The sequence below is a fragment of the Diadema setosum genome, chromosome 5 (assembly GCF_964275005.1).
Source record: "Diadema setosum chromosome 5, eeDiaSeto1, whole genome shotgun sequence".
In the NCBI taxonomy this organism is placed as follows: Eukaryota; Metazoa; Echinodermata; class Echinoidea; order Diadematoida; family Diadematidae; genus Diadema; species Diadema setosum.
In genome coordinates, this window is record NC_092689.1 from 7406519 (window position 1) to 7431267 (window position 24749).

Genomic DNA, 24749 nt, shown 5'->3' on the forward strand with positions numbered 1-24749 from the left:
CACACACGAATCGTCATGCACCCCTTTTTGTTTTCGATTTCTTTAGCTAAGACTGGTTTTCAGCTGCGACCGGTGGCTGGTCTTCTTTCGGCACGTGATTTTCTTGCCAGTCTCGCATTCAGGGTTTTCCAAGCCACGCAGTACATCCGCCATTCTTCCGCCCCCATGCACACCCCTGAACCGTGAGTATGCAATGTCTATGCCGTTGGACTATGATTATATGCTTTGTGGAAACATCAAATGCATAAGTTGTTAAAATAGATAGATGAACAAACAAACAAACAAACAAACAAACAAACAAACGAAAACAATTCAGCAAAAAAAAAAGAAAAAAAAGAAAAGAACTCGTGTAGAGGAAGGTGGGAACGGACTGAGAAATTGTTTTATCGTCCCAGATTATTTGCGTCGGAAATACGACTCTTCAATTTTGACATTTCTTTCAAAAATAACTACAGAATCTTTGAAATGAATGCTGGGCAGTAATAATGTGCGATATAGATTGTAGACACTGTCGTCACCTTGAATCTTATGTGTTCTACTGAATGAATATCCACAGGACTGAAGCATTTTCACCGTGAAATTACTCTCACAGTGTGAACAAAGAAAATCCTGATGCTTTGTAGATGATCATGCATTATCTATCTGATATAATGGTGTATACAATGTAAAAGCATAGCTTTGAACATCTCCATGGTGCTTACATAGTAAACTCACAATAATCCGAGGCGATTGGTGCAGTTTGTACCGCTTACACTAGGTAAAGTTAATATCAGTCCAAATGCACTCAGGAAAAGGAGGATGCAGTGTATTTAGTATAATCATGTGACAATAATACCACATCTCAGAGGCATAGACTCTACTCCTGTTTTCGCCTGTCCATACCATATATACGCCACAAATAAACGCTGGTCAGGTATAGTCCCAAGAGCTTGGATAACTTTTATATGTTTACATTGTATATGCATTTGTAAGTTTATAAATGGTCTAACAGGCAATTTCCCAGTCTTCGCGTAAAGAATGTCGTGAATCAAGGAGGCAAGTGCCTCTACGTAAGCACAAAAACAACATTAGAAGGCAACACTATGAAAATAGATTTTCCTCTTGCTTTTCACAGAGATTGCTGCCACGAACTCCTCGGACACGTTCCTATGTTGGCAGATCCAACCTTCGCACAGTTCTCTCAGGTAAAGCTCGCTCATTTCCAATCTATAGGCAATCAACTACGCTATGTCTTGCGCCGTGCACGAGTGCGCCACAATGAAGAACCTATTGACTACTAGTTTATATCATTTTTTTTCTTATCTGTAAACCTGTAGTTCCTAATGTTTGCATTTACATTATGATTCCAAAGAGAGAAATGTGTAATGACTTCCTGTATTGATCTCCTTGAATTTCTTGAAGTTGACATTCTCTGACAGTGTGGAAAGATTTCAAGGTGGTATGTTTAATAGCAATATACAAGCTAAGCCTTTTAGTAGGCACCTCCATTTCCAGCGGCATACTTAATCAAATTACCCAGCATTTATTATCAATTAATTCTGTATGACTTTGTTCATAGTTTGTTACCAAAACATGACAGAACAATTCACGTGGCGATGTAATTTAAAACACTTTGTATTCATTGTATTCAGCCTATCACGCTGTGGTTATAATTATGTGACATTTTCAGTTGGAAACGGAAAATAAATGAAATGAAATGAAATGAAATGAAATGAAATGAAGTGAAATGGTTCTAGCACTAGGAATAGTGCAGTCGTGGTAACGACAGATTAGTCTTTTATTCGATATTATTTATCGTGTAAGCGAAATCTTCGAGGCTTACTATTATGTGTAAAATCTATCCTTGATAATCATTCTCTTCTTCATGCAGGAAATAGGTCTTGCCTCTCTAGGAGTGTCAGACGAGGATATAACCAGATTGGCCACGGTAAATATAAGTTTCGTTTACTTTTTAGAGGGGCCCCACCCCACCTCTGGTGGAAAAACATGAGACCACGGGCTAAACGTCTCGCTTATGCGGTCGTTTTGAAATATCGCAGCTTGGACGACATAATATTATCATGTGAAATTCAAGAAAGTGGGAACAGGTTATTCTCACTGTAATAATGAAATGTGACTTCTTCTAAAAAAAAACAAAAAACAAAAAACAAAAAACAAATGTAAACTGACCAGAAATTAATTTTACTTTTCACTTCTTTATGTTGTAAAACAATAAGGCACACTAACAATTTCAGGACTTGGCGATTTTTCTAGGGCCTTTCTTTTTTGTGAGATTCCACGGTAGGATTGTTGATGTGTTGGGCTATAATACCTTTACTTCCCTCAAGAGTGTGAAGTATACTTTCGTTCTCCGCACTGTTGGCGAATTCCTCGTTATTTTTTTCTTGTAAAGTTTTTGATACCTTTTAAAACAAAATGTGTTTAGAATCCGTATCATTTCAAGGATTAATATTTGCCAAACATTTTTTTTTTTTCATGTTTGTTCTGAATCACAGCTCTATTGGTTCACCGTTGAGTTTGGCCTATGCAAGCAAGACGGAGAAATTCGCGCGTATGGCGCCGGACTACTGTCTGCATTTGGAGAGCTGCAGGTATGGTATGGAAGGTGTCAGGTTTGGTGATATACAAAACTGGTTCTTAAAAAGAGTAAACAATGGGTTATGCTCAGTTTTCTGATTAAGTATGGACGTTAATTTGATTATAGGGCCTATATTATGTTCGACTACCTTTGAAAAAGAATCAAACTACGTTGTATAAGTCATTAAACAAGTTTGCCTCACACCGCCAGGTAATAATTAAGTTTTATAAACCCTTTTATAACATATAGGCAAAGAAATAACACTGAATATGAAAATTGTTACACTTTCGATTAACGACACTGCCAGGCATATATATTAGCTTTCCTACCATGATATTCCAGAACGTTATCATTCTCTTTCTTGCTCCATGGTAGTACGCCCTCTCCGACAAACCGGAGCATCGACCCTTTGATCCCAACAAGACGGCTGTACAGGAGTACCAGGACAAAACCTACCAACCGATCTACTTCGTGTCTGATTCGTTCGATGACGCCAAATCTAAACTGAGGTATCATATTATTCACTTTTGTGTCTGTCTACATCACTCTCTTTGCTTCTAATGTTTGCTTATTTGCGTGTGCAATCTTTTCCGTGACGATTTTCTTAAGAGATGAAAATTACCAGAATAAGAACAACTTTGTTTAAGGATGAAAAAAAGAGATCTGTTCATGTTAAGAAAAATATTAACCTCTAAATTTCGACCACCCAACCTTATTCCAAACCCTTTATCGGGTCCTTCAGGTTGTACGCGATGAAGATGGCGCGACCGTACAACGTCCGATACGACCCTTACACCCAAAGCGTCCAGGTCATAGACAAAGTCGACAAGCTACGCGACGCCATCCGCGACCTCAACGACCAAATGGTGGTGCTGACATCGGCCATAGAAAAATTAACGTAAGACAACGAGCCACGATAATACAGCTTCCACAGAAAAAACAACAACATGGGGAAACAGGTTGTGTTTTAAGAACCGGTATTTAAACATTATCATGCTATTACAAATGTATAATATAGATTTATTCATTCAAGTATATCAGTGATAAGAAAGTGGTAGCTTTAAAGGCGTAGTAGTTCAAAAGCTGCGACGAAAATAATTATTATGCTAATGTTGGTGACAAGCTGCATGAGTAAAAAAGTGGCGTAGGTAATACAATCACGGGTCACTTCATACGCCAAATGTGGTTATAGGTTATTATGTCATAATGTATTTGTATGGAAAGCATTTTAAAGAGAAGATGTTTGCCATTTTTTCTGTACGATCGTATCAACCAGGGCAGCCTCCCTAGACGAAGGGTGTTACGTGTCATTAGGCATGGAGAAGGTAGATAGATGCCTGTCCATGATACTGATGACTAGATGCCATACGAAATAATAACGAGCTTCCCAGCCCCGAGTATGCTCTAATAATGTTTTACCAAATATGATAATCATTGATTTCGTTACGTACAGCAAACAAATAGTACGTTGATTCGAAACGCCGAAAGACCCCAACACACCAAGCATATTGACATTGCGAACATTCGTATGTACCTATATGTTTACATCAACATGTTGACAACTGTACAGAGCGCATACAGTGTTCATTTTTTCTTGCTGTTGCACGAAGAGCGCCACCTATAGGAGAGATCACATGGATTTCGGCTGCTAGTATTGTGTAATAGATGCTTGAGGATTTCTTTTTGCTTTTACTTTTAAGTAAAGACCAATTCAAGAGTCAGAAAATCTCATGAATGTCAGAAGTTCTCTCAGTCAACACCAAAGAACATAAACACCCCGATTTCATGAATTCATCGCTTGTGGCGTATGTACAAAGCTTCGATCAATGTAAGGAATCGCACTCGAGTATTTTCTTTGCTTCTCTGCAAGATAATTATGTTTTATGGTTCCACCATGACTGCACGATATTAGAACAGTTGTTAGTGATGATGGTTACCGTAATAAGAACTAATGTTAACTCTGAGTGTCATAGTTATGCATAGTAGGAAAAGAACTAATCGTGATGAAAATAGAGCTGGTTTCTTTTAACTATAAAGAAAACAAAGAAATGATGATAAGAGAGGTTTTATCCAGAGTACCCTCACTTAGGGTGTGTACAGTTCTGGTCGAGGTGAGGATTTAGCTTTTAACGTTTTGCGAGATATTCAGAAACCACTCTATGAGATGTCAAAGAGCATGCAGTTCTAAGGGGTATCAAAAGTTTGTTCGATGAAAATCGGTTTTGAAATGGCTGAGATATCCAAAAACAAGGTGAAACAAAGAGATCCTAATAAAGTTGTGGCATGTCGCCTTTTATTATTAGCACTTTTTGGGATATCTCAGCCATTTGAAAACCAATTTTCATCAAATAAACGTTGAATCCTCCTTAAAATTACACGTTCTTTCATATTTCATAAGAGGCTTTTCACTATCTCACTTAGGAATGTTCACAACATGAATCCCCACCTCAACCAGTACTGTACAGTCCCTTTATGTAACACTGCTCTTTCAGAGGATTCTGTCACCATCTACAACCCAACTTACACTTCTGCCCATTTTTATCCTGGGACTTAAGAGCAACATCGTCGACAAACGCTGCTTGTCCAAATATGTACATATCGCGCATGTATCGAAAATAGGATCCTAGGCTTTAAATAGGATTCAGCGTTTCCTCCAACACACCACAATGTTCCTACTCCCACTAGACAAAAAAAAAAAAAAAAAAAACCCACAACAACCCCAAAACAAAACAAAGCAGGAAAATGTTCAAACTTAGTCACTACTCAGACAGCATCAGGCTCTGGAACTTATAAAAGAAAGTAGTATCGTATCACAAGCTTATAAATATTATTGGTGCGCAGATTGTTGTCTTGGCTAGATTTTATGGTAACTATTTGGATAGATGAAGTGCCTTTATAAGTTAATCACATACCTGTAAATCTATACTTAGACGTTTGCTGCGTCCCTATCGTCTGGATAGGATTTACTTCGGAATGTGTTCTCACATTTTACTACATGTAGTTGATTAATTTTTCGATTGACGATATGAGCATGCAAACCTGATTGACTAGATTGTGCAAAATTATGATTTGTAAATGGCAGTTGACAATAGGACTACGTCAGTGGAATCTTCTGTTTGATTTGCAAATCAATATTGTTATCAAACTGTATACTTTGCATTGTCAATAATAATGTCGTGATTCTCTCCATGAAAATACATGTTCTATTATATTTATATATTGACTTTTATTATGTACATATAAATATACGCATAAAGATATATGTATATTAACAAGTAGCAAAACTTCTAAAGTAATTAATCAATACATACTGCATTTATGTAGTCTCTAGAGAATGCTATATGAGATCTATAATCAATTATCGCAGTCTGACATCAACTTAAGAATGCCGAGTGAATACACTTCAAGTAATCTGCGAAGTTTTTGTAGGTATATATCATGCAGTAGTGTTCTAACAAATAAAATCATAAGTGGTATATTAATTATTTTGTAGGCAAACTGGATGTCAAACCACAATAATAAAAACAAAACTTAGTCTGATGAATAACGGCAGTCTATTCCACGATCGGCACCTTTGAGATATTTTGTATCTATAACAAAATCCCGATTGGTAGTTTGTATTTAAGGACACATGTAATTTATAAAAATGCTATAGATATTTCACTTTGCTCTGCACATTTAGTGTATATAAAATGTACTTGGGCTGTATTATCAGCTCTCAGGAAGTATATTGAGGAATGCAACTGAAATTATGATTTCATCGGCATCTTGGTAAATATAATACCTATAATTTCAATTGAAACAAAATTATGGTGTTACGTCTTTTACGGAATATTCTACACTTTCTCGCCTATAACGTACGAACAGAAATGGTTAAAAATCTTTAGATAGTCACTATCTTAGATTCGTACCTGCCCCTAACACAATTTTAAAATGAGGTTCACCGATATAAAGTTTACGTAATCATTGTGAATAATAGCGTGTGATAGCCAGTGATATCTGCTCAACCCCGTTGGTTTGTTTTTTTGTTTGTTTTTTCATGATTTCATGTCATCTCTTCAAAGTTAACCTGCGCTTGAGGAGTCTTCCAATCAGGCTAAAAAAAGTGTATTTTCGCAAGTGACTGGTACATCATCGAGTATGATTCTATGATTATGACTGTGAGTGAGTTTTATTTTTGGGTATAGTATGTGACGAATATCTCACCGTGCTTTGCAAACGATATCAGATGGCTTACGAGCTGTTACTAAGAGCATCTTCCCCCTCCATTTATAACTTGATAGAAGGTAAAAGGCGTGTTATTTGTGTGCAAGTTAGTTGCATGGCATAGATGACCCTTTCAGCTCACTGTAATTGTTATAGAGGGAATTTGTGATGATTCGTGAAATTTCGGGCAAATTTTTCCATTCTTTAAAAGATCTGTGATGCAGAGCCCCATTGCTGTAATTGCTGTTTCGAGTCACGTAAGGCGTAATGTGAGCTATGACATGCACATCTCTGGTTTCAGGGAGGAAATCATATAAATGTTGTTAGTTTACTGAACGAGGTGTTGTTTATATTCAAACTATGTTGTGCTGTGTCAGTTTGTCTTCCTGCACTGCATTACTATATATACATGGTTAAGATAAGTCAGGCATGTCTCGAGTTTCCAGTGTGCGACAGGGCATCATAATATTTCGAATCGGATCTTGACGATGTCAGACCCTAGCGAAATTTTGATACCTTGCCATAATTCTGTATAATATTTCGATATTTGTTGTACCTTCCCTTCACTGAGCAGTCATTCTGATCAAAATAATGATATCAGTAAACGTTGATATCAAGATCTTGAGAACACGGTATTGATTGAATCACTGTGTCCAAAACACGGTATTAGAATACACTGTGTCCAAAACACGGTATTTGAATACACCGCGTCCAAAATGAACTAAAATATCTGAAGGTAGTCGGCTATAGTCCTATAGCAAAATAAAAGGTAAGAAACTATTATGTTATGTGTTGCTTGATAGTTTGCATGGTATAACTGAGGGAGAAAGGGTTGCGGTAACACCAACACAAATGGTATCATCAAAAACCTTTCTCCCTCGAACAATAATGTGAAGAATGTGTTTCTGTATTAGTGTTGGAATACTAAAACTATTGATCAAGTTTATAGTTGTCTTACGTTTACATCTCATGTACTGTAGCTTAATCTGATACAGTATGCTACAAACTGATGCATTAAAATGTGAGGATGGAGCACGCTATGGTATCTTGTCCGGGCTAGCATTTTACTCACCTTTTGGAGGGAACAAAAAATCTAATCATGATGCCTCAAGCAAACTCAAGGAAAGGAAAGTTGTATGCAAGGGGCAGTCGTAATAAAGATAGCACGTGCCAGAAATCGATATTAAAATTTTGCCTCCGTGATTCTGAAGTCCCGATAGACCTTGCACTTAATCCATGGAGTTGCACTTAACAATGGTTTAACCCTTTCAGTACCAGAGACATTGGACAGTATATACAGTGCTGTGGGGTTTTCTGCTCTAGTCGGCACTCAGAGGGCACAATGGGTTTATCTTCCTGCCAGTTTTACATTATGAATGGATGTCTGCGTGGGAATACTCTTTTGATTGTCTTGAAATGTGTAATAGAGGTCAAGAATACATAAAAGTGCTTTTATGTCATATTTCTGTTTTGTGTGTGTGTCTGTGATAAGGAAATGATAGTGTATGGTCATTCATACCCGTTCAACCCGAGTAATCTATTTACTAACAGCAATCGCTTTTCCGCCGCTTTACAAAAGAAAAAGTTATGATGGCCTTTAGAATACGAGCACATAGCAAGGGGGGGGGGGTAGGTTTGTTTGCGATTTAGCCACCTTTGTCTTTTTTTTTTCATTTCGGCAGCAATTGTATGATTGTTTTCGTCAAAACTTATGGTTGTCAGACTTTTATATTTCACCTCTGATGTGATAAAGTCTTGCAGTGACTCCTGCACAGTCAATGTTTCAAATCGTCAACGCACTGAAGATACTCATCAGCCTGATGGTCATCAAACAGGTGCAAGATGGGTTGACACATCTCGCATCACCTGGCAGTCGTGAGGATAACACGTGACCTGACTTGTGAACCAAGATGATGAGATCTCAGTGGTTGACTATTTAAAGATGGCGACTGATTGGCCGCGAAAACAGCAGAGAAAATTCTTATCAGATTTTATGAAGAAAAAAAAAAACGAAAATAGAAGAAGTCAGAGACAGACACATGTTCTTCTGCCCTTCTTTCCGCAGTGTTGATTTTTTTTCTCTCGAATTTCTAATCTGATTTTTCATGATTTACGTTTCCATGACAACACCGCGTCATCCATGCAGTGCGTCACTTGAGTTGAGTTGAGTTATGTTTGTACTTATAATGCACATACCTATACCTGTCCATAAAGGGGAAAAAGGCGGTTGGCGACTCTTCGAAGCAGAGTCAGTATAGTAAGGAAAATATTCACATTACCTAGGGTAACAAATTTACCCTGGGTAAAATTACATTATTGAAATTATTTGTGTAATGAGCTTATCATCGTGAAGCATACCCTTGATAGATAATCATATCAATTTATACCTAAATCTACGTTTCTGATACAGGAGTAAGTGCGTCGACATGTTTGATAGTTTTGGATATTCCTTTCACTTGTTTAATTCGTTACTGCTGATACATGTTTGAATGTGATGAGGGCATCAGAACAATAAGTAAACATATACTCTCTCCTGCCAATGCTTGTTCTATTAACTGTTTCTATATTATTTGCCTCAACGTTTGACAGAACACATTGTATTCGAAGGTGCAAATACATATGCACACGAGTAAAGTGTGGTTAATAGTCGTATATGCATTTTGACGGATACAACAGAAGCACTTACAGCAGCAAGACGACGTAATTACAACTACTTTGCTGGATATTTCTTATTGCAAGACAAACTATGAATTGTGTTAGGAAGTCGAAATTAGTGGTAGAGTAAAGCTGTTATTGATGTCGAACTTACAACTAGAGGCGTGACCAGATGGTGCTTGATAACTCTTTATCGTGTTGAACACTCAACTAAAAGACCACATGCACCCGTCAACATGTCTACTGCTCAAAATAATGTAGGGTGGTAAATGTGTGAAAAAGGCTTAATTGTTATCATAATAGTCTGCTATCAAGGTTGCGGATGGTACAATCTGATAGGGGTGAAGCAACTTTCGACGTGACTTTGAAGTGAGAAAGGTTTTCAAAATGTCGAGTACCGTACGTGACGAGATAGACCATTGTACAATGTAATGCATAAGTTGCTCTCTGCAGATGAGGTTCGTTCAGTAATGAAGTAATTGAATATCTGAGTATCAACGTGCAGACGAAGTCTGGCTAGTAACAACGCTTGGGTAAGGTCCTTTGATTTGGATAACCCAAGGCATGATACAATAACTTAATCTTATAGTGCTCTCCATTAAGTAATCGTACAAGCAAACCTGTTTATGAGTCATACAGAACTATATGTATTATGAGTTTCAGGACGAAACGTAATTGGAACCGACGTTAAGTCCGATAACAGCTTTGCTGCATGTGTCAACAAATTGAAAAGTTCAGTTCTTCATTCAATATCGTGGTTCGAATTGCCAACGTAAACGTTGTATGCTCTATTCACTGTGATAACTTGAGCAATAAACCACGGCGTAGAACATCATGTCTTCCCTTTGTCTTCATTCTCTCTCTTTCTCTGTGATGAAAAGTCCATTATATAAGTTTATAACCCTCCAGAAGGTCAGTACAGTGTACTAACACTGAAGATGCTACGTTGGGTTTGGTATAAAACATTATATGTATATGTATATATATATATATATATATATATATATATATATATATATATATATATATATATATACATATATATGAGTGTGTGTAGACATTATATTTTTTTTTTTTGGATAACGATATCATACATAAAGTGCAGTCCTATCGTCACCCCATTCGCGCTTGCAAGTTTTGAAAGAAAGGAATATCTACAATATCGCCTTCAAGTGACTTACAATATTCCACATTAGGATACATAACTTGAAAATATAGATAGCTATATGAAATGAGCTTGCGCAAAATGTCATATGAATGGATAAGAACAAAAGTAACATATAGATAGCCCTTACAGGGAAGGAGTTAAGTTGAGAAAGGGGAGCACCAGTTGGCTTGATACCTACGTCATTGTCACCAAGGAGAGAAGGGGGCACAGGGGAAGGAGAAGGAGGGGTAACACCAAGCTACTTTGATCCAGGGAAACATGACGAATATGGAGGCTGCGACAATAGCGGTGTTAAGTAAGCGGAAGGATGTACTTAACGCCTTTATTTTGTAGATTTGGACGCCGGTGGGTTGGCACCGCCATCACCTCGCCATGGCAGACCAACCCCGTTGTATCATCCCTACACACGGGAAGGTCAGTCACAGCTGCCATAGGGTCCAGTCATTGGGACAATCATCCGGTGGAGCAATAAGGGCTCAAATTATGCGATTTGGACTCACCTAATACCTCCTAGGTGTCACATTGACATGAAAGATACAGGAGTGATCCTGCGTTCTCTTCCATGTCGAGCAGGTCTGCTCAGGCAAGTTGATAAATTTAATGCAAGAAGGACATCAAAGCAGTTGACTCAGTGCCACACTATGTGATTACACATTATAAATATTAACGTTTATATATATATATCTATATATATATATATATATCTATCTACATATATATATATATATATATATATATATATATATATATATATATATATATATATATATATCAATGTATATGGTATATACATATGTGTACATATTCACTATAGGTTCAGTAGAACATTGAATCAATAACAACATCATACATGTTCAAATTAAACTTTAGTTGACATGTGACGATTCCTTATTCTAGCTTTTCTTTATACTACAACATTACCATATACTTAGACATGTGATCGAGAAAACACGTACATAATACAGAGTACGACTCATTTTTATTCAATACTTTTCTCTAGAAGGCCTTTATTTATTGAAAAAAGTCTGGAAGGGTACATCGGACAACAATATACCATTTATATCAGTGCCTAAGTGGTTGGCAGTTTATTGGAGAGATTACTGATAGTCGCAGATATCATCACAAAACTGACACCGGTTACAGCTTATTAGTTTTCACAAAAGGTATTGTAAATATACATTATGAATGGCCAACCTTTTCATGAGTTTAAAAGATCACCTTACCAAGATATTCTCTGAAGTCAGTTACTTGTATCGCCCCTCCCGTTATTTATGCGTCACCCATGAGCTCATTTGTTACATAAGGTTAGCAGCAGAGAGCTCGGACTTCCCGTCACAGTTCTCAACATCTTAGTCAAGCCCACACTCTTTGTCCTTAGCTGTTCCCATTTTGTCAAGACGACTGAGAGCAGCAACTTTGTTTCCTCGTGTTCCGACTCCTCGGTCAGAAAAAGTTGTTGTTTTGCTCTATAATTTTTGTTTTATTATTTTTTTTCTCTTGATATGGTAGCACAAAATCTGCCATGGTCTAAAAATTTTTTGATTGTCTTTATTCTTAAAGTCAAGATTGTAAATTTTTGCCTCATGAAAAATTATGTTACAACAGAATTGGCGGATTTAAAAAATGCATTGACTATTAATTTTGGAAAAAAAAAGAGAAAAATAGATTACTGGAATATTTTGACCATCCAAGAGACTGCCATTCTTTTGACACGTCAGAACATCAATAAAATGAATGAAAACTGAATCGCTTACTTAATGTCAAGATTGTACATTTTTGCCTCATGAAAAATGATGCTATAACAGAATTAGCGGATTGAAGAAAATGCATTGACTACTCATTTTGGAAAAAAAAAAAGAAGAACAGATTACCGAAATATTCTGACTGTCCAAGAGACTGCCATTCTTTTGATAAGTCAGAATATCAATTAAATGAATGAAAATTGCCTTGTTTACTTGTTGATACTCTTGTACTACAAGAACATACTTTTGTAAATACCGGGTCTAGATATTGATTGATCTATTAGACGACAATCTTATCATCTTTTCTTTGTATTTTAAGAAGCAAATAACAACATTCAGCTCATCTTTTTGTTATTTTCGTGATTGTCAAGGAAATAAGTTGCTCAACGGAAATTTTGCGATGAAATCTGCAGTTGATTCCGGATTTGCTGTTCTATAGTCGAGTAAATCTTCCAGGCATTGGATTACGACTGGATCATAGCCGTAGTGTACTTTATTTACAAAGAGCTGTGGTATTGTAGCGATGTACGGCAAATATCCGAGGCTGATAACACAAACCTGTCTCACGTACTTCCCAACACATGGCGGATACTCGACGGATGTAGTCCACCGGATAAATCGGGCATTGGATACCCATGAGGACTTTGGATAACCACCAGGAGCACCCGGATATCGACTCATTGTGACCCAGAAGTGCTCGTCCGGACTGTTCGTGTCCATTAAGTAGTGGAGAACATCTTGTGCAGTCCCATTTGTAAGGATATACTCCACAAAAGAGCGTACGGCCACATAGTAAGCATTCCCGAAATACACTTTGACATTGTGCGGAGGTGGGGGTTTGGTTACATTCGTCTTTTTAACCTTCCCATCAATGATCATGTGGTGGTTTCTCGTTCTCGAAATGAACAATTCGTTCTGTTCCGGATAGACGCCCGGAATGTCGCTGTATCCGTTGTACGCTTTAAGCTGTCGAATGATTTCTAGGTTTGTCTTGAGAGGGAAGTCCTGTCCACAGAGATTAATGACATACTTCCATCCATGGGATTTCCTAGCAGATAGGTCATGCATGCAATTAATATCGGCTTGCAATCGGGTGTATCCACGATACTGAATTCTCTCTAGCGTCGTGGCGATGAAGACGTTGTCGAAGCATCTCACCAGTGCACGTATAGCCTTCTGAAAGTGGTCAGGGGCCCCCGTGTCTGGGTGGATGCAGTACAGATTTTGCGGGTGGTAGATGTTGCGCAAGAGCCTTTCCACCTGCGCGGCATCCTTGTGAACGACGATGATGTAGGCTACAGGGTAGGCAGCCTCTTCCTGGGAAGCGGGTGAAGTTGGGTACTTTCGGTCAACCTTGTACCTGTGGCAGTCATCCGTCCATGACGTCACAATTTCATCCGAAGGGGTTGCCAGGGTATTAGTACCAGAGACGCTGGCCTTGTCCATGATTATTTGTTTGGCCATTTGTATGGATTTCACATCACCTCGTATGATGGCGCTGCAGTTGACGTCATAGTGCATGTGATAAGACGACACCAAAGAAGAATTCCAAGCTCCTTGATCGTACATCTCTTTGAGTTCACTGGCAGTTTTGTCAGGATATCTACGTGGATGTTTATAGGCAACACTCCCGATTGCCTTGAACCGGTCACGAAGTCTAGAGTAGTTGACGAGAGCTTCAATTGGCAGCAAATGCATGGGCCTGTGAAGATGTACGACCGTACTTGCCCTTTCAAGATTGCAGATTATTGAAAGGATGCTGCAAGTAGCAAAAATAAGTGTGATTTTCCACTTCCAGTGTCGGAGAAATCGCAAGCCGGTGCTGAACACTCTGCAACCAAACATATTGGCTTCTTACGTCAGCTATGACTTCTGTTTTTTTTTTTTTTTTTTCTTAAGGTTGAGTCGTGCTCAATGCTTAAAGAAACCAGAGTTCGAAAGACTGGTTAGGAAATAGCTGTCACTGCAGTCATTGGAGTTGAACGCTCAATGTTGCGAGAACGTCGAGTAAGTAGTTCAATTCATGAGTTGTAACGGGTGAGCAACCTTCACAACTATATCTTACAGGGCTCAACATATAGAAAAGGCTGACATTCAGGCTTCCCTGTGATGACTATAGTATTTGTAGCCCGGTAACATCAACTGTACCACGATTCTATGCCTGAGAAGAAGAGAAGGCGCGTGAGGTTCGATCTTGTCATAATGTGCGATAGCATCGAAACCACCGCAAAATCTGTTCACCACATCACATCAACGCTTAGCACGTCGGGCCCGTGTGTGATAAAGTTCTTAACCGAGTCACGTAATGGTGGACTACGCTTTAAAAATAATTTTTACTTCCAAGGCTGGAAGCTCATTTCCTTGGCAAGTTCATGGTAATCACCCGTCGTCCTGCGCAACACTGGTTAAAGATCCGACAGCCGGGCTGTAATGTTGTCGGGGAATAATCCTGATGAACCTGTCGCCAGGGAAGACTCCGGGCAGGATTTCAACTTCTTGATATCTTGAACGTGTACTGCTATATATATTTAGTTTTCAAATTGCGAATTTATAACTTCATTTTCCCTTTTGTTTTCATAAACTACACAGTGTATTCGTTTTCTAAAGATAGTCCTCGATGTCCTGTGTTTTGAACAATATACATTACTGAGGGAGGGGGAACGAACAGACGCTTAGAGGTAGCTCGCTAAGAATAGTTACCAAAGTCGTCATGGCGGTAGATACGCAAGAGGAAATATCTTTTCTATTACTCACTAAGAGTATCGTTATTCAGACTGAACAACTGTTTTGCTAACGTATGAGTATGTGAATGACTTATATCAAAAGAAAAGTGAACGACACTCAAGTTTGATATGCATTAAAAGAGTCAATCAAGTTCACAGATCTATTCTTTTTCTGGCTGTGAATATCATGCCTTTAAAAAAAGCGGTGTTTGTTCCTGCAGCCGTGTAAATCACTTAGTCAGATATGAAGTAATCTTGGTCACTACAACTTTGCAGCAGCCTTTTTCTGGATGATTCTTTACATCATAAGACTTTTGCCTTTAAGAAAAGAACATAATTCCGTATAAAAATCCCTCTGATATGCACTACCTTTTCGCATATGCACTAATCTTTACTTGTATCAAATTTCATCATGATTCACATACTAACTGGGCAGCACAGGAAAAGTGACAACGTGGACACTGAAACTTAATCTAGAATCCATCAGACGTGGGAAATTGCAGACAGGGTCTGATTTTTCAATCAACCCATGATGACAAATGCAAAATAGATAAACTAAAACTGCTCTAAGTATCAAGTGATCACGTGGAAATATAGACCGTAATTCAAAGTCTGAATTCCAAAATGACTTTAATGAACATAGTACACAATATCATGAAAAAGTAACATAATACCACATATAGTATCATCATAATCATATGAATCAGAGAGATAGGAATGTTATAAATTTTTCAGATTCCCCATACTTAACAAAAGTGATGTTGTTCATAATTATAGGAGATAATGATGCCATTAATCTTGAATCAGTGACAGAAATTATTGATTTTACAATATTCTGTCATAAGAATGAAAGGAGATCTGTCAATAACAAAGGCATGGCTTCATAATGATATGCAACCCTGAGAAAAAAATACAACCCTTTAAATTCCACAATTTTCTTTTATTTCTTGTCCCTTTATTAAACTTTTTTTGTCTATAAAAATGACGTAGTATGTTTATCAAATAGAGTTCAAATATAAAGTGAGATATTACTTTAATAGCATTCAAATGTGGAGGACTTACACTTGATTATACACTATAGGACCAACAGTTCTTACTGCTACTGCATTTCCCAAAGTAAGAATAAGGATTACGAAAAAATAAAGCAGTGTAAGTGTGATTTACGATATCAAGCATTCCTGTTTGGTGAATTCTGTGTTATGATAGTCATAGAAACCAAACGACAAAAATCCTCAAAATCTGTAATGACGATGATAATGAATAACACTTATACAGTGCTTAGTACTGATATTTCTGTTGTGCATTAATCCGGAAAAAAATATTGAGGTAAGATGCAGCGTTATATTCATATGATATAACAACTCTTTGATATAGCATCTCTTTGTTTTGGGGATCGTTTCCGACAATCAAAAAGCTTGCTTGAAGACCTGAAAGATAAAGGAACAAGAAATGAAACTCACTATTGCAGTGTTGTTAAGATGAAACATGCTAGCTGAAAAGCTATGTCTTCAGATAAAATGCATAATTAATCCTTCAGCTAGGTATATCTCATTGGAAACTAGTAACTTTGCTCATCTTTTCAGAAGATTTCTTTTAAACTTAAAGGGATCGTATAGTTTTGGTTAAGACCTAACATCAGGTTTATAATTCTTTTTTTTTTTTAGATAATGAGAAACCTCTTATGAAATAGAGCATGTAATTCCAAGAATTCAATGTTTGTTTGATGAAAATTCGTCTTGAAATGGCTAAGATGTCCAAAAAAAGCGATCCTAATAAAACACGACAGGCCACGACTTTTATTTGGATCTCTTTGTTTTACCTTGTTATTGGATATCTCAGTCATTTCAAAACAATTCATAAATTTTTGATTCTCCTTGGAATTGTATGCGCATTAACATTTCATAGAGTGGTTTCTAAATATCGCGCAAAACGTTACAAGCTGAATCCTCACCTCAACCATTACTGTATAGTCCTTTTAACTAGCTTCTTTACATCTTCTAAAAAATAAGATACAAAAATGTTCCTAAACAGCAAACATCATGGGCATCAAAAAAAGTTAGTGTTATGAATGCTAGAACTTCAATAACAATAATGCTGGAATTGGAATTTCTGATTCTTTTGTTTGTATCGCTCTTTAAAGACCGCCCTCATTGACGACAGAGCTACAGACGTGTTATAAGTAAACGGATTTTGGGGGCATTGCATTTGAAATGCAAGGATTAGGATGTACTTTATTAATGTTTTTTTTTTTTTTTCACATGACGTGTAGATGAAACTCTCTCTCTCTCACACACTTCCATTATAACATACATATTAATGCACATTATTTTCAACAAAATGAGAGAGGGACAGCTGATATACTACAACCCATTCAAATCAAATGGTTTGATTTTCATTTCGTGAAGAGTAGTGAACGAACAAACAATGAGACAAAACACGTATAAGTCCACAATTTACATATTGCTTATTTTGACTATAGCTCCGTGGCGTATTAATGAGTATAAGCAAAATATATATATGTGTGTGTGTGTGTGTGTGTGTGTGCGTGCGTGCGTCTGTGCACGGACAAAAGTGACTATCCATATGAGACATCAGATTCAAAGAGCAACGTGAAAAACAGAAAAAAGAGTAAAAGATAAATGAAAGGAGAGAAAAGGAAACAAAGATGACAAAATTTAGAGAAGAAGAGAATTGAACAGTGAACGGAGTTTAATATTAAATTGGTGTTGCTCATCGTGCATGTGTATAACTGTGTAATAAATGGCTCTGGATGTTTTACGACAAGTACGCCCCCTTTGTTCATGGTAATGAAAGTTTGTCATTTTCCTCGGCACGAGAAAAAAAAAACGATAAGAGAATGAAGCAAAACGAAGACGAGCTATGGGCGCAGAGCATCCGAAAAAGATAAGGATGAAATTATTAATGAACATTGTAATAGAAGCGAAAGGAACCAAGATGATAAGATCTTTCTGTATGTATGTACGTACAGATCTGAAAATATTTTGTCTGGGTTACAGAAAAATACAGTTCTTTATTCCAATGGTTCGTTATTCATTTCATTTCGTTTCATTTCATTTCATTTCGTTTTGTTTCATTTCATTTCATTTCATTTCATTTCATTTCATTTCATTTCATTTCATTTCATTTCATTTCATTTCTAACAATACAAAACATTTACGTACCTATAATAACATAAAATCAGTACAATATTGTTACAAAGGAAAATACCGTGAAATAAAACACAATACATGTTGTGACTTTTCTGATTATACCGAATCAAAATTGTAGGAATTGTAAGGGGACAGCTGAAAACCAGGGATTGTAATTTGCAGCCTCTTGGTGAACAATAACTGAGTAATGAACTAATAAAACTGAGGCAGATTGCCTAGAAAAGGAAAAACGAAAGACAGAAAGAAGCACTGGATTACAAGCAAACACGAGGCTGCTCTCATGTTAAAAGGGGAAAGAAAAAAAAAGATAAAAGTGGAAGAAATAACAGGAAGAGACTAACGAGGAAAGGGAATGTGGGGCCAAAAAGGGAAGTTGAAAGGTCAATCTACCAAACGCACGCGAGGCACCAAAAGTAAGGTAGCAAAGAGAGGACACTGCGTTTTGAAACAAAAATAATTGTGATGAGGAGAAAAAAGGACTTAAAATTAGGGCACATAAGAGTATAATATTATAAAATAATTTTTGAACTTAAAGTACAAGTATTACAACTTTAAACTTTTTTTATACTGTTATCTTAAGAATTGATATAAAGAACAAATAAAAGAGGTCCAAGCAAGCTTCCTTGAGGTACATCACGATTGATATTTTGCATAATAGATGTATGACCATCGATAAATACAAATTGTTTGCAATTAGCTAACATAGTTCAGTTTCTACCCACAAACAAAACCCTAACCTTAACCCTAATACTAATCCTCACATCAATCTAAACCTAAAGCCCTCTATCACAACCCTTACCCTCAGTCGTTGGGGAAAATAAGACCGGAGAAATAATTATGTTGCAGGAGCAAATGTCATGAATGTCTCAACATATGTAAAACTGGATCAAGAATGAAATTCATTATAATTTATGTTTTAGAAGAACATTATTTATCAATGCCTTGGGATTCTTTATTTCAAATTCTAAAGCATATACTTTATTCAAAAAGGTTTGTTATTCCTGAGGTTCGTAGGCTATTTAAGAAAAAAAAAAGTTGATTATTCCATTTTCAGAATAATGGACATCTACGTGAAGAGAATTTATGTGTTTCGGAATAACGGACCTTTGGCATATTGTTTGGAATAACGAATAATGACTATTAGTGAGATATGTTGATTGACACGATGCCATCCTGGTATTGACATAGTTCATTTCATCTTCTCTTTTATGTTTCTCGACATTGTTTTTAATTGTATGTGCAGATGTGTGTCCTATGTATTTACATGATGACCGTCATTTTTTATTTTTTACCCGGAGGAGGCCAGCGAGGTTATGTCATTACAACCCGAGACTCTCGAGTTATGTTGAAATATGTTGTACAGTGAAAGCTGAAAGAAAGTACAGATAAATCTAACGTCTGTAATACGCAAGCACTTCGAATTAGCACACCACACCACACACATACACACACGCGCGCGCGCACACACACACACACACACACACACATACACATACTCACACACACAATCAAACAATCACATGCACAATAGAGGTTGCGTCACGAAAGGATGAGCATTCAATTGAAATCTTCACCCATCGCTTGCTGTGCTGGAACTAAGTGTGCCGTTTTCTAAGTATCAATATTAAAGGAAGTTACTATAATTATACCGAAGGCAACGAGTTAACACTGCAGCCATCTCTCGTGCCTGTTTACCTCTTTTATGCCTTTATCTCACGTAGTCTCAATATCAAACGAAATCCAATCATCCCATAAGCATCATTATTTTTCCTTTCCGCTCTTCCTCTCTCTTTCATCCTCGCTGTGTGCATGTATTTTGTTTGATGATTTACTTTGAAAACTCACAAAGTGGAATAATGTGTGATATCAGTATCTCAATGTCGAATGTACTCTCCATCACAGACAGACAGAGAGACAGACACACATGCACACACACATTTTTATATAATAATATATATATATATATATATATATATATATATATATATATATAAAATATATGATATATGTATATATATATATTATATACATATAATATATATATATATATATATATATATATATATATATATATATATATATATATAATTATATATATATGTATATATATATACGGTATATGACTAAAATATTTCACTCCCCTTTCTCACGTTTGTGAATTATTTATCCCACTGAATCAAGGCATACATGAAATGAACATAAATTTTGTTAAAACTAAAATTTATTCGATCAACATAATGTACAAAGTAAGATAGAACCAAATGTATACATATACATTATATATAACACAGAATTGCCATAACACAGAACTGGCATTGAAAAGAGAGAATCAAATAACGTTTGATATTCAAGGATCCTTTCACTGTTTAATCTGGCACGAAGCAAGTGGTCTCATTTTGTTTTGCAATAAGGATTTTTTTTTTTTTTTTGCATAGATTTCGTCGAAGATCGGCATAGTCGTTGATTTTTTTTTTGTGTTATTGTTGCTATGTTTGCATTATCATTAAAACTTTGCCGAACAGGTCCGATCTGAACGCCATGTGCTGAACATAATCTGCTCGCATTGCATCGAGAGTGGAAGACATGGTTGGAATAACAAGAGTCTGTGTGAAAGATAACGAAGAGGTAGGAAGACTTCGTTTGAAGTATCATCAAGGGAAGGCGCCGAAGAATCGACCTTTCCTGTAAGCAGCTGGACGTTGGACGCGCGAGCTTTTCGGCACCTCATGAAGACGGGATCCAGCCAGTCCTGAAGTTCCCAGCACGCCCCGCAGGCTGCGGAGCTCCTGGAAATGGGCTCCCTGTCGTTGCTGTTGCGGCGCATTCACTGGGTTGTTCTCTAGCATCATCGGTGTTCCCTGGGTGCCGTTGGGGGAGAATGTCGTTGGGGTATCCATGGTGGGCATTTGCATTGATTGCAGCTTGTACTCGCAGATGAAGTAGTGGTTCTCGCCGAGAATCTGCTCGGGCACCCAGCGCGCCGACACATCGACGGCATTCTGCATCTGCAGGCGTGGGTCTGCGTCGAAGAGAAGAGCGCCTGTGCCGAACTCTGGGTACACCATTATCTCGTCCCAGTTGGTATAGTTGACAGGTTCGCCGCTGTACCACTCCCATTGCCTGGTCATGGGATTGACGTGGAGGCCGAGCCATACTGGCTGGGGTTCCAGGTTGGTGCGCAGGGTCCACTCGTAAAGGAAGTCGTTCTCCATGTGAGAATTGACAGTCACGAGGGATGCACCCGGTTTCTCTCGGCCGCAGAATTGGTTGGCCGCCCGCTGAGAGAGACCCTCAACAGCGAAGACTGCGCCGCCGAAAGCTCCTCGCATGAAGCCTCCATGAGACAATCTGGAAAGAAAGATTGAACCCAACTTTAACACTCTCTATGCCAATGACCTCAATGTGCACAAATTCACACCCAAACCTATAAACACAAATTAATGTAGCATGTAGATGGTTAATTTGTGCTCCATCTAAACACTAGTCTTTTCTAGCGAATATATTATAATAAGATGATTTGTGAATGAAATAAACGCTTTAAAGTAACCCGAAAAAGAAAAATCTATGAAATGCGATATTCCCAAATATAAGGTCAGAGATCTTGCCACTTCTGTCTTTTTTTAATAATTATTATTACTGCAATATTGCGTATACTGCTGTTAGGAGATGAAGTTTGTGATGACGAAGCCAGGAACACGTAAACTACGGTCTTCATGTCAGCCTAATTGACGACATGTGATTATATGGACGGATTTTCATCATATCCATTTGTGAGCGTTTGACTCATCTCCGCCACTGTCTAGAAGTCTGGCAGCTCGTTTTTTTTTGTTTTTTTTTTTTTTTTCACAACGCGAAGCAAATTTGTTCGCTTAAAAGATAATCTAGTTTAGGGCAAGATGACAACTGAACTCTTTTGAGAAATATCGCAAAATACTCGAGGCGCAGCAGGAAAGAAAATTGTGAGTGATTTTACAGTAAACAAGTATATGCAAAATTTCCTACCTTCCCAAGGGATTACTTTGTTGTTGTTGTTGCTAAATACATTTGTTGTTTTTTTTTTAATCTAGGTAATTTGACATTTGCTGTCCCTGCTGGTGTAAGTTGAAAAGACAATATCCTGAATTCAATTCACTTTCGTATTGTTTTTCTGCTGCAAGCGCAAAGCAGAAAAGAGCAATCAGAAGTGAGCATGTATGCATTTCACAGTTGTTGTTGTTGGTTTTTTTTTTTCATTTTACAAAATAATGATGTGAGTAGCGCGGCGGAGGTGACTGCCAGCCACAACTAGAGCCTGATATGTAGAGTCAAAGTGAAATACGACAAAGTACAATGCAACGAAAGATTGCCATCCATCTATCTAACTCAGGTGCCTTACGTAACTCTAACAATTATCATAATTTTTATTACCACCCTCAGTACAATCATCCTTGCTTTGCGTTTCTAGCTAGTCTCATGAGGTATCTTTAGCAATGTCTGATTGAAAAAACACAACTTTGCATATTAAAGAAACATAATGGAGAAAGAAAAATGGTTCATTTTATTTGCATGCATGGTGCAGCTTTATGAATGTCTGGTTTGAAATACGAGGCTGCATAATGCATGATGAAGAGACGAAAGGAACGAAAAAGACTTAATCGGTGCAGGAATACAGCGTTTTAACATTTAATATTTCGCAATTAGTCAAAATAAAAGCTACACCAGTGTGCTTGTTAAATTGTTTGTAATAAATCCCACGTTTTGACATGACTGTTCCACGAGGGTTGAGTGAAAAAATGGGATTGATTCTGCTAACTGCGTTAACTTTTTTTTTTTTTAAATCCGTATACTTCTTTTGTTATTTCGACGATTCAAGACGCTGATTAACGCTATCTTAATGGATTTTTTGCCCACCCCTTTGACGCACTTTTTTTTTCCAGGTGCAGGCCTTCTAGTCAAGTCGGGACCGCAATGGTAGCTTATTGGAACATTAAATGATAAATTGTCTAAATTCAAAGTGACTTTACATATATTCAAAAGTGACAGGCATTTCATTTTTTTTTTTTTTTTACAATCTGTGTCAATAGGTGTTAAACACGATAAAGGAATCAACGATTAACGAACCTCCGGATAAATGAACACCACCCAAAATAAACGTGAGGCAAAAGTAAATAGTACATTTCATTACCCAATGTCTCAAACTTAGATCATTATCTCCAGACCCTCTTTCACTCTATTACAGCCTTGTACACATATAATTAAAACGGTGTGTTTTTAAGTAGTGCAATAAAATCCCCTAAAATCCATGTGGTGCTCAATGAAACAATGACCACAACTCTTGACAAAACAACTGTCAGACGTCTATTACTTTGCCTACATGTGTATCATCTAGTCTTTAGGAAATGACAATGCAGATGTGAGAATCAATCATATCAAATTAATTCTTATACAAATCAGATTACAAATATTCACAAATCTTAACACTCACTGGTAGCAGCTTCCGTCGTACTCAGTCCAAAATCTCTCGCATCCCTGCCCTAATTGGGCGTGGGATACAGCCACTAGTGCCAACAGGCATCCAAAGAGAGCAACGAACGACCTCATCGTAGCAGTATTGCTAATACCAGCGAACAAAGTCCGTGCAACAAGAAGGGAGAAGTGTGGAGCGCTCTGTCTACTGATGAGAGTATAGGCCTTGGACGGACAGGTCTCAGGATCCACACAAATGTAAAATGTGACTTCGAGAAGCCGTGCGCAGTCTTATTTATACATGTTGAATTGTTGTGATGACGCGGCTCCCCTCTTCCTCTCGACCCCTCCCTCTCTCCTACGTTCACTTTTCTCAAAGCGCGCGGAGCGTCCCGTGCGCTCACCTATTTAACTTACATCCGTAATTGATTAAGGATAGGAAAAGGTGACAAAATGTGCTCCTCCTTACCTTGGATTGAGTATTATTATGATAATGCGTTGACTTATTGAGGATTTTGTTTTTTAATTTTAAACATAGGAGACTTTCTCACTAGGGTTTTTTTTTTTTCTTGATTGACTGTGACAGTATATGATTTATGATATGAATTCGTTACATTTAAATGACAATAGTTAAATGACTGTAAATGACGACACCATTTGCTGTTCAGTGAAATCTGCTTTAAAATTTCTTAAATCTTCTTTTTAAATGCAAGATTATGCATTTTTAACAGTACCAACTACCTTCAACATTGCGACTACGGACTTGCACTGAATTCATTGTATGTTTCGAAATGAAATCAATAACAATGAGATGCATAATTCTCATCAATATATTGTAGTCTATAGCTAACCTATAAAGGGTGAATGGGGTTGAAGTTGCTAGATCATGATTACAATTATAAAGAGAAGTGATGTTCGTTTTTCCTAAGGTGAGTTATTCCGAAATACACAAACTCCCTATACCTTGCTGTTCGTAATTTCGAAAAATAAACAGGGTTCGTTAATAAAAATAATTATTTGTGGCATTATACCGAAGATTCGTTATTCCAAAGGTTTGTCCAT

At 37.3% G+C, this 24749-nt stretch overlaps 3 protein-coding genes across 3 annotated transcripts in view; 1 reads left to right on the forward strand and 2 right to left on the reverse strand.

Moving 5' to 3' along the window:
* The window catches only part of LOC140228464 (tyrosine 3-monooxygenase-like), a 37529-nt gene extending 34049 nt beyond the window's left edge, over positions 1 to 3480 (forward strand). The window contains exons 12-17 of the mRNA XM_072308679.1: positions 47 to 182; positions 1115 to 1184; positions 1871 to 1927; positions 2496 to 2591; positions 2954 to 3087; positions 3321 to 3480. Of these exons, the coding sequence (XP_072164780.1) occupies positions 47 to 182; positions 1115 to 1184; positions 1871 to 1927; positions 2496 to 2591; positions 2954 to 3087; positions 3321 to 3480 (653 nt within the window). The remainder of the gene's footprint in view (positions 1 to 46; positions 183 to 1114; positions 1185 to 1870; positions 1928 to 2495; positions 2592 to 2953; positions 3088 to 3320) is intronic.
* Positions 3481 to 12715: 9235 nt separating this feature from the next.
* On the reverse strand, positions 12716 to 14047 carry LOC140228465 (N-acetyllactosaminide beta-1,6-N-acetylglucosaminyl-transferase-like). The gene has a single exon (XM_072308680.1). The coding sequence runs from the start codon at positions 14045 to 14047 to the stop codon at positions 12716 to 12718; it is 1332 nt and encodes a 443-aa protein (XP_072164781.1).
* Positions 14048 to 20824: 6777 nt separating this feature from the next.
* LOC140228466 (30 kDa spicule matrix protein-like) lies at positions 20825 to 23839 on the reverse strand. Its single transcript, XM_072308681.1, has 2 exons — positions 23707 to 23839; positions 20825 to 21590 (listed from the first exon to the last, which is right to left on the reverse strand). The coding sequence occupies exons 1-2, from the start codon at positions 23820 to 23822 to the stop codon at positions 20894 to 20896; spliced, it is 813 nt and encodes a 270-aa protein (XP_072164782.1). The 5' UTR covers positions 23823 to 23839; the 3' UTR covers positions 20825 to 20893.
* Between the last annotated feature and the right edge of the window lie 910 nt (positions 23840 to 24749).

Bases quoted from the DNA above. Each gene is read 5' to 3' on its own strand.
- LOC140228465 (XM_072308680.1), bottom strand. From the start codon at position 14,047: ATGCATTTGCTGCCAATTGAAGCTCTCGTCAACTACTCTAGACTTCGT.
- LOC140228466 (XM_072308681.1), bottom strand. From the start codon at position 23,822: ATGAGGTCGTTCGTTGCTCTCTTTGGATGCCTGTTGGCACTAGTGGCT. The intron at 21,591-23,706 runs GTGAGTGTTAAG...CTTTCTTTCCAG, and splicing joins TACGACGGAAGCTGCTACCA to ATTGTCTCATGGAGGCTTCA.